Source organism: Carcharodon carcharias, chromosome 28, assembly GCF_017639515.1.
Source record: "Carcharodon carcharias isolate sCarCar2 chromosome 28, sCarCar2.pri, whole genome shotgun sequence".
NCBI lineage: Eukaryota > Metazoa > Chordata > Chondrichthyes > Lamniformes > Lamnidae > Carcharodon > Carcharodon carcharias.
Genome location: NC_054494.1, coordinates 24,767,514 through 24,785,145, shown reverse-complemented (window position 1 = coordinate 24,785,145; position 17,632 = coordinate 24,767,514). Strand labels below are relative to the sequence as shown.

The 17,632-nt window shown below is 43.1% G+C and overlaps 1 protein-coding gene, 1 non-coding gene and 1 pseudogene across 5 annotated transcripts in view; 1 reads left to right on the top strand and 2 right to left on the bottom strand.

The window, feature by feature from the left end:
• Window positions 1-862: 862 nt before the first annotated feature.
• Window positions 863-17,632, top strand: part of kcnma1a (potassium large conductance calcium-activated channel, subfamily M, alpha member 1a) — a 770,607-nt gene continuing 753,837 nt past the window's right edge. For all 4 annotated transcript variants that reach the window (XM_041176516.1, XM_041176514.1, XM_041176513.1 and 1 more), the window contains exon 1: window positions 863-1,368. In XM_041176516.1, coding sequence (XP_041032450.1) covers window positions 1,078-1,368 — 291 coding nt within the window. In that variant the 5' untranslated portion in view covers window positions 863-1,077. The remainder of the gene's footprint in view (window positions 1,369-17,632) is intronic.
• On the bottom strand, window positions 10,036-10,263 carry LOC121270912 (annotated as a pseudogene).
• On the bottom strand, window positions 10,307-10,439 carry LOC121270955. Its single transcript, XR_005941647.1, has one exon. It is a non-coding gene; the product is annotated as a U11 spliceosomal RNA (small nuclear RNA).

Below are 17,632 nucleotides of genomic sequence, written 5' to 3'. Positions count from 1 at the left end.
ATCAGTCAGTGAGAGTCAGTGAGTGAGAGTGAGCAGCAGCAGCAGCAGCAGCAGCAACCAGTGTGAGCAGGTCTGATTAAGGCGATCGGCAGAGAGTGCTGAGGGGCTGGAGCTGGGGCTGCATCAGTCAGTGAGAGTCAGTGAGTGAGTGAGCAGCAGCAACCAGTGTGAGCAGGTCTGATTAAGGCGATCGGCAGAGAGTGCTGAGGGGCTGGAGCTGGGGCTGCATCAGTCAGTGAGAGTCAGTGAGTGAGTGAGCAGCAGCAACCAGTGTGAGCAGGTCTGATTAAGGCGATCGGCAGAGAGTGCTGAGGGGCTGGAGCTGGGGCTGCATCAGTCAGTGAGAGTCAGTGAGTGAGTGAGCAGCAGCAACCAGTGTGAGGGAGCGGGTTGGACCAAACCCAGCAGCAGCAGCAGCAGCAGCAGCAGCGTCTGTCCATCTTCTGGCTCTGGGAAAGGACGCCTTTCCCCGAACCCTTCTATCGTTCCCTCCGTCTGAAAGAAAAGAATAATTGGAAACCCCGACCTGAGATTTATTTTGTTTTGCTGTGTGAGTGAGCGAGTGAGCGAGTGTAAGGGAGAGGGAGAGAGACAGGGGCTGGAATCGCTGCTGCTGCAGGATCACCAAGGGGACGCGCGCGAGATAAGAGGCGACCCGGCCACATTATTGTTCCATCTGACAGAGAGGGAAAGAAAGAAGATCCAGCAACTCCTGTCTATAAATAATTATTTCCAGCAGACGGCTGGGGGCTGGGGAGAAGGGGGCACTGGGAAAGCAAACAGTCCATCTCTCTCCCCCCCCCCCCACCCCCACCCCTCAGGATTATAAACCTGACTGAAGGGAATTTGCTGTGGGGGATTATTAATTTCTCCGTGCGTCAGTTGTTGTGGAGATTGTGAGGAGAGGGAGTGTGTGCAGGGGAAGCTTGTCTCTCTCGCGCTGACTCTGTCTCCGTCTCTCTCGCGCTGACCCTCATTCGGCTGCCGGTTGCCATGGCGGCTCCGGGCCTGGCGGAGGGCCTCCTCCTCCTCCTCCTCCTCCGCCGCCGCCTCGCCCTCTCCCCCCGCTGCTAAACCATGGCCCGGGGTAACGCCTCCTCCTCCTCTTCCTCCTCCTCCTCCTCCTCCTCTTCCTCCTCCTCCACCATCACCTCCACCCGCCGGCACTCCGCGGCCCTGCTGAAGATGGATCCCGTCATCATCCCCATCGACGCCGAGGCGATCTGCGACAGCAATGACCAGCGCATGTGGTGGGCCTTCCTGGCCTCCTCCATGGTCACCTTCTTCGGCGGCCTCTTCATCATCCTCCTGTGGAGGACCGTCCATTACCTGTGGGCTGTCTGCTGCCACTGCGGCCTCAAGAGCAAGGTAAAGGGGGTGGGGGGGGGGGGGGTGGGGGGGGGGGGGGGGGGGGGTGAGGGTGTGAGGGGGGTGTGGGGTATGTGGGGGGTAGGTGAGGGTGTGAGGGGGGTGTGGGGTATGTGGGGGGTAGGTGAGGGTGTGGGGGGGGGGTTGGGTGAGGGGGTAGGTGAGGGTGTGAGGGGGGTGTGGGGTATGTGGGGGGTAGGTGAGGGTGTGGGGGGGGGGTTGGGTGAGGGGGTAGGTGAGGGTGTGAGGGGGGTGTGGGGTATGTGGGGGGTAGGTGAGGGTGTGAGGGGGATGTGGGGTATGTGGGGGGTAGGTGAGGGTGTGAGGGGGGGGTTGGGTGAGGGGGTAGGTGAGGGTGTGAGGGGGGGGTTGGGTGAGGGGGTAGGTGAGGGTGTGAGGGGGGGTTGGGTGAGGGGGTAGGTGAGGGTGTGAGGGGGGGTTGGGTGAGGGGGTAGGTGAGGGTGTGAGGGGGGGTTGGGTGAGGGGGTAGGTGAGGGTGTGAGGGGGGGTTGGGTGAGGGGGTAGGTGAGGGTGTGAGGGGGGGTTGGGTGAGGGGGTAGGTGAGGGTGTGAGGGGGGGGTTGGGTGAGGGGGTAGGTGAGGGTGTGAGGGGGGGTTGGGTGAGGGGGTAGGTGAGGGTGTGAGGGGGGTGTGGGGTAGGTGAGGGTGGGGGGTATGTGGGGGATATGAGGGGGGTGTGTGGGGAGGGGGTGGGTGAGGGTGTGGTGGGTGGGGGGGGGGTGCTCCTCTCACTTCGCAATATAACGTCATCTCATTTAAAACTCTTGCACTTCGCTAGCTGCAAATGTTTCAAATTCTGCCGGGGGAGTCTTCCCTGTGTCTCCCTATCTCTGCATTGAACAGGTTGCACTTGTCTTATTCCTTTCCTATTTACTGGATAGTTTCTGAGGGCGAAATAGACATTAAAAATGCTCCTGTTATCCACTAGGAGTCGTGAATAAAGCCAGCGTTGGTGCTGGTGCTTATTTGGAGCGCTACTTTCCAGCACAATATATTAATGTTGCTAAATTGTTACATATGCAATTTTAAAGTCTTGTGCAGTAATTTAAAATTATTACATGATCAACAGACGTTCACTTGGTTTGGATTTTAATAAGATGCCATTGGTGCTGAAATAACCACTTTTGGTCTTTGCTATCAGTGTGCTGACGCTCAGGGTTGGCAGGACCTGATCAATGCATTGGTAGTCATTTAATGGTGAATAGATTGAAGGAAGAAAGCTGGACTTTGGATACTCACCCCAATTCTCAACAGTCTCTATGCCCTCCTTTTTCCCACTCTGAAGATATGCTAGGTGGAAGGTCTCAGAAGTGATCGGTGTGAACTCCCAATATAGACTCCCCTTGTAAAACACTGCACCCTTTCAATGGCAATGGTGAGCCTCAATTTTTTTTCCTCTGGACGAATATGACCACACTGCCAAACTGCAACCAATAAGCATTGCTGGGAGCCATCAATGCCCTCCTGCTGAGAATATCAAGGCAGCCAGCCATGAAGTGATATCAAATGCAATTTGTGCAGTGCAGCTTTGGTGCTGCAGGTGACAGAATGCCAGGTTTAATTACAGGAGGGCCTCTCTCCTCGTTTGCCAACCCCTTCAGCAATAAGCATGCACTCTCTTGTGGGTGAGCGTAGTTTCCTGCATCACTTCGTGAGCTTTGAGCCAAATTTAATTCTTTTATTTGGAGCTTGCACCCCAAAGAATGTAACCATTCATTTGTAGCATTTTATGCTGCTGCAAAGCTTTTTCCCATAGTCATTGCGATTCGGTATAAACCTGTCTTGCTTTCAATGGAGGCTATCAAAACCTGACCTCAGCCACATAGAGAGTAAATTTGTACAATTTTGTAAAGCATAAACTGCATTTTTAAGTCCTACTGGTGTAGCCAGTACCAGGTAGAATGACGATTAGGAGGCAGTGAGCTCATTGAGTCAGTGTCTGAGACATTCACTGCTTGGCACAGGTAGGGAATGGAATGGAGCAGCTGTATATGCAATTCAAAACTGCCCAAATAAAATACTGCAGCTGCTGGGAATATGAAATAAAAACAGAAAATGCTGGAAATACTCAGCAAGTCAGGCAGCATCTCTGGAGAGAAAATAAGAGTTGACATTTCAGGTCGATGACTTTCTGTCAAAACTGCCCAGCCTTCATTGAAGATTGGGAGAGTTCCTCCTGGTGTGATGATTTTAAACTTATAAGCATGCATTGAAATACAGCAGAAGTTAGCATCTCCACATTTGAAAGGTCCCATTTGGAGCCTAGCCTGTCAACTGTATTGCAGCCTATTAAAAATAGACTAGTGAAAAATAAACTTGGAATGGATACGAGTTGGTGCCTCTTCCTGCAAACAGAGTCATGTAGTGGGAATAATCTGGCAGCCAAAGCAACAGAGACTTGACTATTAGTGACAGTCAAAGTACAGTTAGTTTTTTAGGCTGAGTGTGCTTGTATACTGGAGAAATGGATTTTGCGCTTCATTTATTCTTGCTGCAGTTTATGTTCATAACATTTCTTGTAGCCTCATTACATTTCACACTTTAAAAACAAACCAATGTATGGCATCGTAAAAGCCCCTTGTTTTGTTTTCAAAGTGAAACACATTATATAACATCAAAAAGCCACTCAGTATGTTACACTTCAAAAACAAAACAATGCATGGCATCAAAGTTGATCTTGAAATTAATGTGCAAATTAACTGTGCAAGATTGATTGTTGTGAGGTAACTCTTCAGCTTAGTTCAGTGGCAGTACTCTCACCAATAGGTTGTCAATTTGAGCTTCACTCCAAGACTTGAGTTTGTTCTCTTGACTGATCTTTTAGTGTAGTATTGAGATGGTGGTGCTGAAAATTAGAGACACTATGCTTTTGAAACATTAAAGTGAAACCCTGGCTGCCTGCTCCAGTGGTTTTAGGTGACATCAAATGTTAGTATTTGAGGAAGAGCCAGGAGTTCTCTCAATCTTCTTTCCTTTGGTATCAACACTAAAATCATACTCCTGTAACTGGTTCATCTCATTGCTGGATATGGGGCCTTATGTGCCAATTTGGTTGCTGCATTTATCTACATACCAGCAGGGATTGCCTTTTCCAGTGCCCTAATATTTCATATCTTTACTCCAGTGAAAAGTTCAGAACTGTTATATAAATACAAGTCTTTAAGGCTCCTGTGATTTTTGCTGGAGTTCATCAAGAAGCATAATTACAAGAAGTAATTAACCCATGAAGTCAATACCTGGTTAAATTTAACGTATTGTTGGTGGAGCTTTTGAAGTGGACTACCTACTTATCCAAGCTCCAGGCCATGGAAGGAATGTAGCTTGAAAAGATTATTTTCTATCCTTAAAGAGGAGGTTTGCAGCTACTGAGGAAGAAGGTAATTTTTTCCACATTGTTAACCAGTATCATCATTGAATTGTCTTGGTAAATCTATCTCTGGTCAGATGGAGGGTAAAACTCCCCCTTCACCACCTCAATAATATGCTTTACTCACATCCTCTGCTAACATAGTGTAACATTTCCATTTATCGCTCCAGTCATGATTGTGTTCTGTCTCTGTGGATTAATGTAGAGTTGGTGCCATCTTTGTACCTTGGGGCCTGACCATTGCAGAGTTGGGTTGCGACTCAAGTTCACCTTGCTTTGGTACTTAACTACCATTAGGAAGAAGACACAGTTTTAAACCAGCTTGGGAAGCTGCACCAGATCTTAGAGATGAAAAGATGGTGTGTTAACCTTGCCCCTCTATGTCTTTGTAATCTTTGTGTAACCAGGAAACTAACTGGGTGGTGTAAATATCAACAAAGACTTTCACCTGCTTAATTAATATTCTCCAGCAGATTTACTTGTAAGTTGGGATGCTGATTGACCTTTTAAGCTGATGTAGTCGTCATGATCCTCGCTTCAGTGCTGAGCTCTCGAGCACAGATGGTAATACTGTTGGAAATCTGGTGAAAATATGAATGGGCTTGATCAAGGGAAATTCACGAGGTGGCTGTAGTTTACCACCCCTCCATACTTCAGCTGCCAGTGAGGAAAGTCCTACTCTTGTTCTGCAGGCTCACATGCTGAAGTGAGGCACCAGACAACTGCTGCCACCCATGAAACTGTGTCTTGGAATGAATCCATACCTTAAGGGGAAAAAGCTCTCGAGGTGCCAGTAAGATGAAGATCTGGACGTGGCCCATTAAGTGTTATATTTTGCTTGCCAAGTTTATAGAACAATTATTTTAATCGAGTATGATACTAAAACATAAATCTTTACATACAAGTTCTAAAGAAGGCCCCTTCGAAAGTGAATTTCCTGCAAGCAGTTTTCATATAAGGCACCAAATACATGCAGTGAAGATTATAGGTAGTTGGGATTTTCTGGAGGTTGAGAACCAAGAGTGACTCAGTTGCCTGGATCATTATGGTGCCCTAATGTTTCATGTCTTTGCTCTGTTGCTTGTACTTATATTTCTGGTTCTTGTGTGGATTTCAAAAAATGGTGCGCAGTGCAGAAGTCTGTCCTGCTGTACACATACTGAAAGAGGAGGTTGTGTGACATGCATTCATGTATCTGATAGCAAATTCATTTCAGTCACTCTGACAGCATTCTATATATTCAAATTTATTGCTTTGAACATCAAAGAATAGCTGCTTAAGAAGAATGCAGAAAAATTGCATCATGATGTTTTCACACTCATACACTGCACTTCTTTTGATGCAGTTGGATTGTTTGATTTGTTCACTGTCCATGGAGCATAAGTTCACTGTGAATCAACAGCCAATTAGTGTCAACCAGCACTAAAGATACCATAATGTGCTTGTGCCTTTGTGTGAAGACTGTGATGGGGATAGTCTTGAACTTCAAAAGGACATAGACATGTTGGTGGATTGAGCAGACAAATGGCAGATGAAGTTCAATTCAGCGAAGTGTGAGGTGATTCGTTTTGGCAGGATGGATATGGTGAGACAGTATAAAATAAAGGGAGAGCCTGTAAAGGAGATGCAGGAACAGAGGGACCTCTGTGTGTGTGTGTCTGTGTGTGTGTGTGTATATATACATAGGTCATTGAAGATGGCAGGGCATGTTGACAGAGCAGTTAATAAAGCAGATAGTATCTTAGGCCATATTAATAGAGGCTTTGAGTAAAAGTAAGGAGGTCATGTTGAACTTGTATGACACTAGTTAGGGCCTCATCTGGAGTACTCCATCCAGTACTTGAGGAAAGATGTGAAGGCATTGGAGGGAGTACAGAGGAGATTCACAAGAATGATTCCCGGGATGAAGAACTGTAACTATGAGAATAGATTGGAAAGGCTGGGACTCTTTTTTCCCTTGGAGTAAAGAAGGCTGAGAAAAGAACACTTGATAGAGGTATTTAAGATCCTGAGGGGTATGGACTGGCTAAATATTGAGAAACTGTTCCAACTCAAGAGAACATCAAGAACCAGAGGGCACAGATTCAAGATAATGTGCAAAAGGAGTAAATGGGATGCGAGGAAATTTTTTTCGCTCAGAGGGTGGTTGGAGCCTGGAACAAGCTTCCTGAAAGGATGGTGGAGGCAGTTTCGGTTGAGGTATTCAGAAGGCAATTGGATTGCTATCTGAAAAGCGAGAGAGAGAGAGAGAGAGAGAGAGAAGGTGATGGGGATAAGGCAGGGCAGTGGGACTAGAGAGCCAGTGCAGACTTGCTGGGCCGAATGGCGTCTTTCTGCACTGTAAAGATACTGGATACTGTGAAGGCCCATAAATCGATGATATTGGGCATGCTGGTAGCATTGACGGACTCTGCTAGCATATAAACAGGCTATCTTCTTGCACACGATCCCAACAATAAACACTTTGTCAACCGTGTCTTGATGGTAGCACTCTAGCTTGAGTCAAAAGGTCGGGGGTTCAAGTCCAATTTCAAGACTTGAACGCGTGAGCCTGGAGTTTCTGTCAGGTTGCACTAGTGTTTCCATCACAATTCAACCAAACCAACAGAAAAGAATGGAATTTTAAGTGAAAACATGTCCAGCACAAATCAAGTTTCCCATGATATTTTGTGCTAGTTTATAAAACACCTGGGAGCTGGCTACATGCCCATATCGAATTAATCACCAATGTGGATTTCCGCTAATTCCATCCATCCACGGCCTTCGAAGAGGCTCTTAAAATTAAGCTGCTTTTTTAGATACTAGTGCGTTAATAAGCACTTTCTAAAACATTTTAAACATTTTTAAAATTACTAAGAAACTGATTACACCAATGTAACCAGTAAAGTCTTTTTCTTGGTTGACATTACAGTGCTGCAGTGTTGGAGGTGCCATCTGTTGGGTGAAATGTTAAATCAGTGTTTTATTTGCATGGCATTGCAGGTCCTATGATATCTTTGGAAGAGGAGCAGGGGAGTCCTCCTGGTTTCCTGGTCAACATTTATCACTCCAAAGCTAGATTGTTCGGCCATTATCACATTATTTGTGAGATCTTGCTGTGTGCAATTTGGCTGCTGTGTTTCCTACATCACAACAATAAAAACACATCTAAAATAATTCCTTGGCTATGAGGAAATGTGGGAAGTTCTGCGAATGTGAAAGGTAAACTTTTAGAATGCAAGCTCTTACTTCTGCCATTTAAAAAAATAACCAGGTATCAGGGAATGAATCAAGGCTTTGATGGATTTGTAATAGACAAATCATAGACCGTTTGAATCTCACATTTTCAGTTTATCTTGTTATCTGAATATTGCAACAAAATTATATGCATGTAAATCTTTTTCTAGTATCCATTTATAGTCACTCTGGGAGATTTAAAGTTTAAACACAATTCAAAAAGCCTGTGACATGAATGTAAGTGAGGTAGTGCTGATCACAACCATTGTGTAATTTCTTGTCTTGGTGCTTGTGTGAGTGCTATAATAGAAATTTGTCAAAATTGTTTGAAACTTTGCTACAACTCCAAGTCAGATTGTACGTTAACTGTTTTTGGAGGCATTTGATTATGGTGTGTGTTGTTCCTTGGAAGCACTGGCAACCTGTACCCTAGATTTGTGTCTCATGATTTCATGTGAGATTCTTGCTGTGGTGATTTTAGCCCACTTTGTTAAAGCGGTTTCTGCAACACCTTCTTTCAATAACTGTTTCAGCTCTTGCTCGTTTTCATCCAAGGCAGCAATCCTGATTAACATCCATGTCTGAGGTGCTATATCTGCTGTTAATGGATATGTTTATTTAATTAACAAATAAAATTGTAAAAGTTTTAAAGAACCAGTTGAAAATCGATACAAAATTTAAATTAGTATTAGAGCTTTTGTTCTGATGTTTTGTTTTCAAATTAAACAGTAACATTTTATTTGTTTTTGCTTAAACAAATCAGTTCCAATTGGAAAAACATGAGAGAAAGGGAACACAGCCACTCTTGGGAGTGCAAGCAGTGGGATACTTACAGTGGGCTAGACACTCACTAACCTATTGCTGATAAACCAGGGTGGAGGAGGATTGAACTAAAGAGACATGAGGGAGGTGCAAAGGTATATTTAATAAGTGTATCTTTCAATAACTGTTTCAGCCACTGACCAAGCCTCTGGGATATGTAATAAATGTTTGATAATTCTATATTATGTCCAAGTGTGTGTAATACTAGTTCTAATTGTATAGTAATTCTAAATGTTATGACCTCCCATTTAATTAAATCCGTTCCACTACAGCCTTCATGCCAAATGGCAATCCTCTTGAACATTGCACCCCAAGTGCCTGGTATTTCCCCACCCCCTAACCTGGTTTATCAACAATTGGTTGGTGAGTTTCTGCCCCCGTGTAAGTATCGCACTGCTTGCCTGTATGCCCTCACTGGCTTTTGTATTGGAAATGAGAAAATGTGGAGGAAGATACAAAAAAAATGGAAAAGGCTAATGTAAATATTGCCCTTTATCTCCAGCGGGCTGGAATATCAAGGTAAGGAAGCTATGTTTCAGTTCAGATCCCATCTGAAGCTTTGTGTTTAGTTCTATGCACTTCACATCAAAAAAGGTATATTGGGATTGGAGGGATACAGGATAGAATGATACCAGGGCTTAAAGAGTAATTCACCATAAATTTGGCTTGTATTCCTTTGAGTGCAAAAGATTGGTTTGCCGTATAATCGAGCTGTTTAATATAGTAAACTAATTCAATAGAATAGATATGTTAAACTCCAGAACACAACTGGCAAAGGATGATCCTGGAGCCAATCTTTACTTGGCCTTGCATTTATTTACAGCATGAAATATTACAAGCATATACCTCCTAACTCAATGCCCACAGTTTCAGTAAATGTCTTTTTATTTATTTATTCACAGTCACACAAGTTTAATAGTCAGAAACACAACTAAATAAAAAAAGCAAAGGAGCCTTCAGAACTCCAGAGAATCACCGCGCGATGCCTCCCAAGGTCAAATAGCCACCAAGTTTCACAAAGCCTGAGATGCGCTTCTCCAAGGAGGCGGCTGAAAAAGTACATGCAGGGCAGTGAGGGGGCACAAACAGGGCGATTCCAGTAGGCCCTGTCTCCCCTACCCTAAATGTCTTTTTTAAAGATTACTTATAATTTTTATTGTCGCATTTTGTCCAGAAAACAGAAATTGTCCATAACCAAGTACTGCAAAGGCGGCTTCAGCTGGCATCAGTTTTGACTATCCGTTATCGTAATCTTCTTGCTTCACGCTCAGATTCCAAAAGTGTGAGCCCAAAAGTGTGAGCACATCTCCCTCACGGACCGGTCCTTTCACATTTCCAATGATGGATCAGTTGCTGTCATCCATAAATTCCACACGGACCTGAGTACGTTGCCCCTGGGATCCTGTCCTTCCAAGAACTTTAGTAACCCGGGCCAGTTTGACAGTCTGAGTCCGTGGACCCTCCATGATGGCGGCGGTGGAGGAAAAGAATGTCTTTTTATATTTTTGTTTTGCGGAGCGCCGAGACAAACGATCACCAGGAGCTCCAAGGAACAAAAATTGTGCTTCCGAAATCTCTTGATATCGATTCCGCACGGATAAAGCGCAAGCCTCGTCCATGTGCCATTCACAGCAGAAACCCTTTTATGCGCTCAAGTGAAACCCTAATTAATGCCCTCCACCTGCATATAATTAAACACAATTCATAAATAATTAACAAGATACAGAGATTTTTCTGGCCAGGGAATCCTGAACCTGTGGGTATAATAAAAATAGGGCGGGGCTGTTCAGGCATGAAATCAAGAAACACCTTTTCACACTGTGATTAGAAGCCTGGAACACCATCCCTCCAATAGACTGTGGACACTGGGGGTCAGTTTGAAACTTTGAATTCTGAGATTGATAGATTTATATAGCCAGGGATTTGGGGCAAAGGTGAATAAATGGGGCTGAGGTACAGATCAGCCTCCATGGGTCAAAATGGCAGTTGGGGAAACCCATTGCTGGCCAAGTCTGTAAATTTCCAGGAGCTTCAGGGAGTTGTTCACTCCTTGTAGGTTTGAAGTTAGGATCAAGATATTCCTTGTCGGAACTACTGAATTGCACTTGGCTGCTCCAAAGTTCAAAAGATGTCACAACATTTTTCAGCATTGATGATCAATACCAAATATTAGTTTCTTGGACAGCAGGTCTGTAATTTTTACTTATCTTATTTGTATCATCAGCCATGCCCTGCAGATACTTTACCTGCATACTTATTGCTTTCACTCAATTGTTTTCTGTGGCCATAATAAAAGCTTTAAAAAGCTGTCCCAGATGAACTGAAAATGAACTGATTCAAGTTAGACCCAGGACTAATATGGACTAAAATCTAATTGTGGCTAAACTGAGATCAAATTCTTGAAGAAACAGGGGTCACTGTGGCATGGGGTTGTCGTGGGGGCAATGTGTTTGTGGAATCAAAGCTGAGACGCAAGGAAGGATGAACATTTAAGAATTTTAATTTTGGGAATCAGAATATTTATAAAGGGTGTCTCTAGTGGATTAAAAATGGAAAATGCTGAAAAAACCCAGCAGGCATGGCAGCATGTGTAGAGGGAGAAACAGAGTTAACATTTCGAGTCTGCATGACTCTTCAGAGCTATGTCCATCTTCGAGCATCTCAGTGCCCTCAAAGTTGCAAAAAAGATAGCTTTTCTTTGAAAGCTCTCATTTCCCACATGTAGCTCTGTTGAGGTGGGAGGAAGGACAATAGCTTTGCTGTGGAGCCTGTCCTTGGATAACACGATTTATCATAAGTATGGTAAGGCGTTTAAGGCGTAATCATTTTTTAAATTTTAGTGGGAATGACTGTTGAGCTTTGGCCTGAAAATAAGAAACAAAATTTGAGGGTTGAGTTTTTGGACAGCATTTAGTGTTTGAACAAGAATGAAGTACTGTTATTGGAGACTCATTTAGGTAGACACGTGGCTGCTTAGATGCTGAATAGCTTCTAATGAAACTCAACATCAAAGAGAAGGAATGACCAGCACTACATGTCCATTAGGTGACCAAATGAGCAAATTAGGGGTAGGCAACTGGAGGGGGGTGGGTGGAAGAAGAATCTTCTGTCAAGAATGAGTCATTTAGATGTGTGCCTAAGAAAAAATGTTTTAAAAAGTGATTTCAAGGGTGATCAATAAGTGCAGCAGACACAGCCTGATAAAAATAGCAGGACAGCAAAGTGTTGCACGAAATGTCCACTATACACGTGACACTTGATATATAATCAATGTTAGAAAAATGACCATCTCTCATCCATTTGATCTAATTTCTCAACAGCATATGATTTGTGAGTGACCAGCAAAATGCTATTCAAAATCAAGCTGCTGGCAAATGCTATTATAAGACAAATTGGTAAGGATGTTTATTACTGAATACAAAATAGAAAGAAAACATATAATCTAGGAAGCATTTATTGGGGTACCTACTTTTGCAAATTGGTTAAATTTGATTCATACCATCCCTGTGTATAATAAGTGGAGTAATAATACTTAAACACAGTTCATGTTTTTTATTGCTCCTAAAAGTCATCTTGAATTACCAGAAAGTGACATTTTGAGATGTTTGCAGTGTTTATTGCCTTTGAAAACTGACTCACGAGTCATTCACGGCCTGTGAGCTGTGGCTCTTCAGCACTCAAAATAAGAACTGTTAATTCATGGTGCAGCGGCACAACTAAATGCTAAACGTAAAAAAAAATAATGTACCAGCAGAATAGTGTGCATGATGGCAACTGTTTAGCCTGTGTTTATTCAGAAACTGATTTTTTGAATTGGAAACCCCTGGTGATTCAGAAAGGACTTGTGTACCTCTTCAAAAAAATTTGCACTGTAACACCCTTTGCTTTGATTCATTTTGAATGCTGTGACATCAAAATTTAACCATATAATTTATCATTGTAATGCACCATTTTAACTGAAGAATTATTAAAGTGGAAAGTAAATCTCAAATCAGCAAATTTCTTGCACAAAGACTTAATGCACCTATACTACATTTCGCACACACTATATTTAGGCATGCCAATCAGACGTATACCCCAATTTGGATGTCTCAGTGCTGTTGATTGAACTTTTATTTTTTAAGTTTATTTTTGGGGGGGCAGAGTTTGTGCCGGTTTTTATAGTGTTATCATTTACTTTATTTGTCTCATTTTCAACTCTATGGTAAAAGGGGTGAAATGCAGTGTAAAGAGTGATGGTAACAAACAAGAAGTTAAAAAAAAACCTGTCTTTTGTCATTTGCTCTCTCCTGCCTTCCACCCTATCACAGGTCTTCCTGTTTGTTCTTTCCTTGCCTTGCTGAAAAATTGTCACTTCTCAAAGAACTACCAGTTCTGACAAAATGACTCTGACCTGAAACCTTGAGCTTGATTTTTTTTTTTAGCCCCTGCTGGGATCGGAGATGGGCAGGTTGGGGGGGGGTTGCAGGTTGCTAGTTCACCTAATAACCACTTAATGGATTTTCTAGTCAGCCTCCAAATCCCCGCTAGCAGTGGGAGACAGTTGCTTGGCAGTAACCTACCGGAGACTGACTGAGGGCCAGCGCTCCAGACAGGCTTAGGAGCCTCTCCTCCCTGCTTGGCTTCAGCTGCAGCCACAGGCCTGGCTGCTGAATCTGTCTCTTAGTATCAATTTGAAAAAGTTGGAGGGAGTGCACATTCATGTTGGGGTGCCCTTTCCCTTACTACCTACCATGGTATCAAGCTGTTGATTTCGAGCTGTAGGGCCTCCTTCTGGGTCCTTCAACTTCGGGAGCCCACCTGATCTGACCTTAATTGGACAGCAAGCCTGCCCTTTGGCTGCTCCAGGGAAAGTCACAAGTGAATGACTGTTCCCCACATCTTGCAGGTTATTGACACCCATTTGAGCTTGACAGTGGGATTCAGAAACCTGGAGGGAAAATCGTACCCTTTCTCTCCACAGATGCTGCCAGACATGCTCAGTTTTTCCAGCATTTTCTGCTTTCATTTCAGATTTCCAGCATCCACAGTATTTTGCTCTGATGCCACCATAAATAGATCAAACTCCTATATCTCATACATATAGCTTTTTTCATACCTTGTTGCTGCTTGTATGTGGGATCTTGCTTTATATATGCCAGAGCATAAACTTCACTTCACAATAACTCGCTGTGTGCAGTGTTCGAAAACATTTTTGAGAGGCGATGAACTGTTTTATAAATGCCAGGCTTCCTCCTTTATGCAACACTGGGTTAGCAAACAGCAAAGTAAAGAAGACACGTACAGGGTTTAATACTAAACAAAGTTTTACGTTATAAATATTGAGATTTGTTAGATTCTTCCTCTTTGTTTCTAAATGCATAACAGATGATGGCACAGGTTGTTGTCTGTGGAATGGTCACTAAATGTACTTGGTTATTACTTTTTGTGAATGTCACTGAATCGACCAGTTTAAAATGCTCTTGGAAACGACTTAATTGGTGTCTAGATTGTACATTTAATGGGGTAGATTGTATTTTTCAGTGTCAGGGCATAAGGAGCTTGAAGGAGCGGAAGCACTTATTGCAAAATCATGTTAACTTACTCTTGATTTTCCATCCTGTGAATCTCTCAGAATTACACAGAATGTCCAGCATGGATAAGACCCAACTGGTTGAGACTGATCTTTATGAATGGATAGAAAATCCTGAGCAGCTTGTACCTGATTTTGTGAAAAAGGTTTCTGCCTCTCTCTCTCTCTCTCTCTCTCTCTCTCTCTCTCTCTCCCCCCCAAACCCACAAACTCTATTTGAGGAAAATCTACTACAAATAATTAGAGATCCCTTTTCCTGGGCCGTCAGCTAATATTCATAAATCTTCCTTTTTTTTTTGCCTGTTTTCTCTCCCGAAGTCACTGATTCTTGCCTGGTTTCAGAGGCTGCCCAGTCAGCCTTTGACTCATCCAAGCGATTTGCCAGCTCCTTTTGCAACTGACTGCTGAACTAGAACTCCCACAATGGTTAATGACCACCATTACTGGACAGAGGGCAATCTGTTATTTCTGGTTTTAAAATGGCACTCCTTTTTAAAAAAAAAAATTAGGTCAGTGTTACCATGGGCTTTGTGGTTGTAGTGGCTGCAACCTGTTTAAATTTAAAATCTGCTATTGATTCTTATCTATGACCATGTGTCAGGTCTGTTCTGCTCCAGTAGGCATTCCAGATTACTGTAAAGTGATGGAAAATTTGTGTTTTCACACTGGAACCTATGAGAAGCTTGCTCTGAACCAGTTGGCTTAATACCCTTGTCTAACCAGAATTAACACACTACATTTAAAACATTCCTTCCATCAATCAGCAAAAAGCCATTTGCAAGGAAGTCATTGTATTTTCCCTTAACTGTTCGTTCTTTGGTCCAATAATTGTCACGGATGATACAAAGAAAAGGAAGGGATTTGCATTCATATGGCACCTTTCCACAACCTCCAGATGACCTAAAGCAGTTTACAGCCAATGAAGTACTTAAATACTCTCACTGTTGCAATGTAGAGACATGCAGTAGCCAATTTGTGCACAGCAAGGCCCAACAAACGGCAATGAGTTACCTGGCCAGATAATTTGTTTTTTAGTAGTGATGATTGAGGGAGGAATGTTCACCAGAACTATGGGGAACTCTTTGAATAGTGTTATGGGATCTTTTACACCCAACTAAGACAGTGTCTTGTTTTAACTTCTCATCCATGTGTGTGTATGCATTGTAATGTAGTCATCCTTGCACCAGCAATATTTATACCTCTGTCATAGGAAAGGTATGATCTTGAAATCGTTACTTTCACAGTTTGAGGGAAACACTAAGCATTTGGAATTGTATAATAATGGCACCCAGCATTTAATAGATATTTCCAAAATGTTCCTTTTTTCTCTCTGAAACTGGGGATTGAATGGGGGAGTGGGACTGATTGGATTGCGCCATGGAGATACGGCATGGACTCAATGGGTCGAATGGCCTCCTGTGCCGAGAATGGCTTTATGGGGATGAGGTTCACTCCATGCTGGGATTTTGCGGGCACCAGTCACGCTCTGGGAACATATCGTGGGATTATTAACACGTGAGGCCTGTTAGTGAGTATTAGCAGACTGTTCAAATGAGGAAGGACCATATTTAAGCCTAAATAAAAAGCAAAAAACTGCGGATGCTGAAAATCCAAAGCAAAAACAAAAATACCTGGAAAAACTCAGGTCTGGCAGCATCTGCAGAGAGGAACACAGTTAACGTTTCGAGTCCGAATGACCCTTCAACAGAACTAAGTAAAAATAGAAGAGAGGTGAAATATAAGCTTGTTTAAAGTGGGGGGGGGGTGGGGTGTGTGTGTGTGTGACAAGTAGAGCTGGATAGAGGGCAAATGATAGGTGGAGATAATCAAATGATGTCACAGACAAAAGGACAAAGGTGTTGAAGGTGGTGATATTATCCTGGAAGGGTGTTGGTGTCGATGAGTTGTTGCTCCTGTTCTCCAGCACAGGTCTTTATACGGCAATGAGAATTGGGAACTGTGACCAGTTATCCCTTTCCAAGGCTAGGGCACCGAGTGTCCTTAGCACCTCTCACCCCTAGGGTGAGATCAGTTAATTCATCATGATTGCAATTCTGACCTCCTTCCCATATATTTAAAAACCTGGGGTCAGGAGGAAGAGAAGTTCGGCATAAGGAAAGGGTAAATGGAATAAGTTAGCAGAGAAAGCCATCGAAGTGGAAATATCAATGCGTTGATGAGGCAGTTAGGCGGGTTTGTCAAGGAAAGATATTGGACAATATGGTGAGGAGGCAGTAGGTGAAGTGGAGGTCTAAGTAAGTAATCGTGGGTAATGTTGGGCCTTATGGCATTTTCCTGTTTCTGGAAAGAAAACTCCTTAACAAGATTAAATAACGTGACATAAACTGATAGTGAGTTGAGAAGCTAAAACAAAACAAAAATCAATAAGCAGTTTAATGGAAATAATAACATGATTTTTAAAATTATTAATTCATGGATTGTGAGCACCGTTGCCTTTGAGAAGGTAGAGTGTTGCTTTTTTGAACTGCTGCAGTTGTTAGTGAAGGCACTCCTACAGTGCTGTTAGGAAGGGAGTTCCAGGTTTTTGACCCAGTGACAGTATTGATGGTGTCAATACTCAAATAGTGTTCCCATCTGCCTGTTGCCCATGTCCTTCTGGGTGGTCGATTTGGGAGGTGTCGTCGAAGCCTATAACCTGGAACACAATATTATGTTGCAGACCCAGCAGCTCTTGGAAGTTTTCATGTTTTTTGTCATTTATTCTAGAATTCCCTCACTAAACTTCTACACCACCCTCCTTCCTTAAGACCTTTCTTAAACTCATCTCTGCCTAACATTTAGTCATCCCTTTAAAACTATTTATTGGCTCAGTGTCTGTTTTTTCTCTTGGCCTGATTGACATCCTAAAGCGCTTCGTTCTTTTTCGTGGTGGCATGTAATGCAAGCTGTATTCAGTAGAAAGCCTTTTGCTTACGATGCGCTGTAAAATATGCATCATTATTGCCCTATTGTCATTTATTATATAGTTCTAAACATTGGCACTGGGATTCCATTTATAAATCTCAGGGTCACCTCAGAAGCAAAAGTTAAATGTCACAAGCCCATCTGTTATGGGACATTAGGAACACAGTCAGTGAAAGCTCAACTCCAAGTTATTGTATTAACATCCATTTAACTACAGCTACAAAACAGGAATACCCTATCTACCAGAAGCAACAGGAGTACTCATCTTATGTACATTTATGTACTGAAAAGCAAGTACCTGTTTTATAATTTGCAATGATGAGGAAATGCAGGTATCGAAGT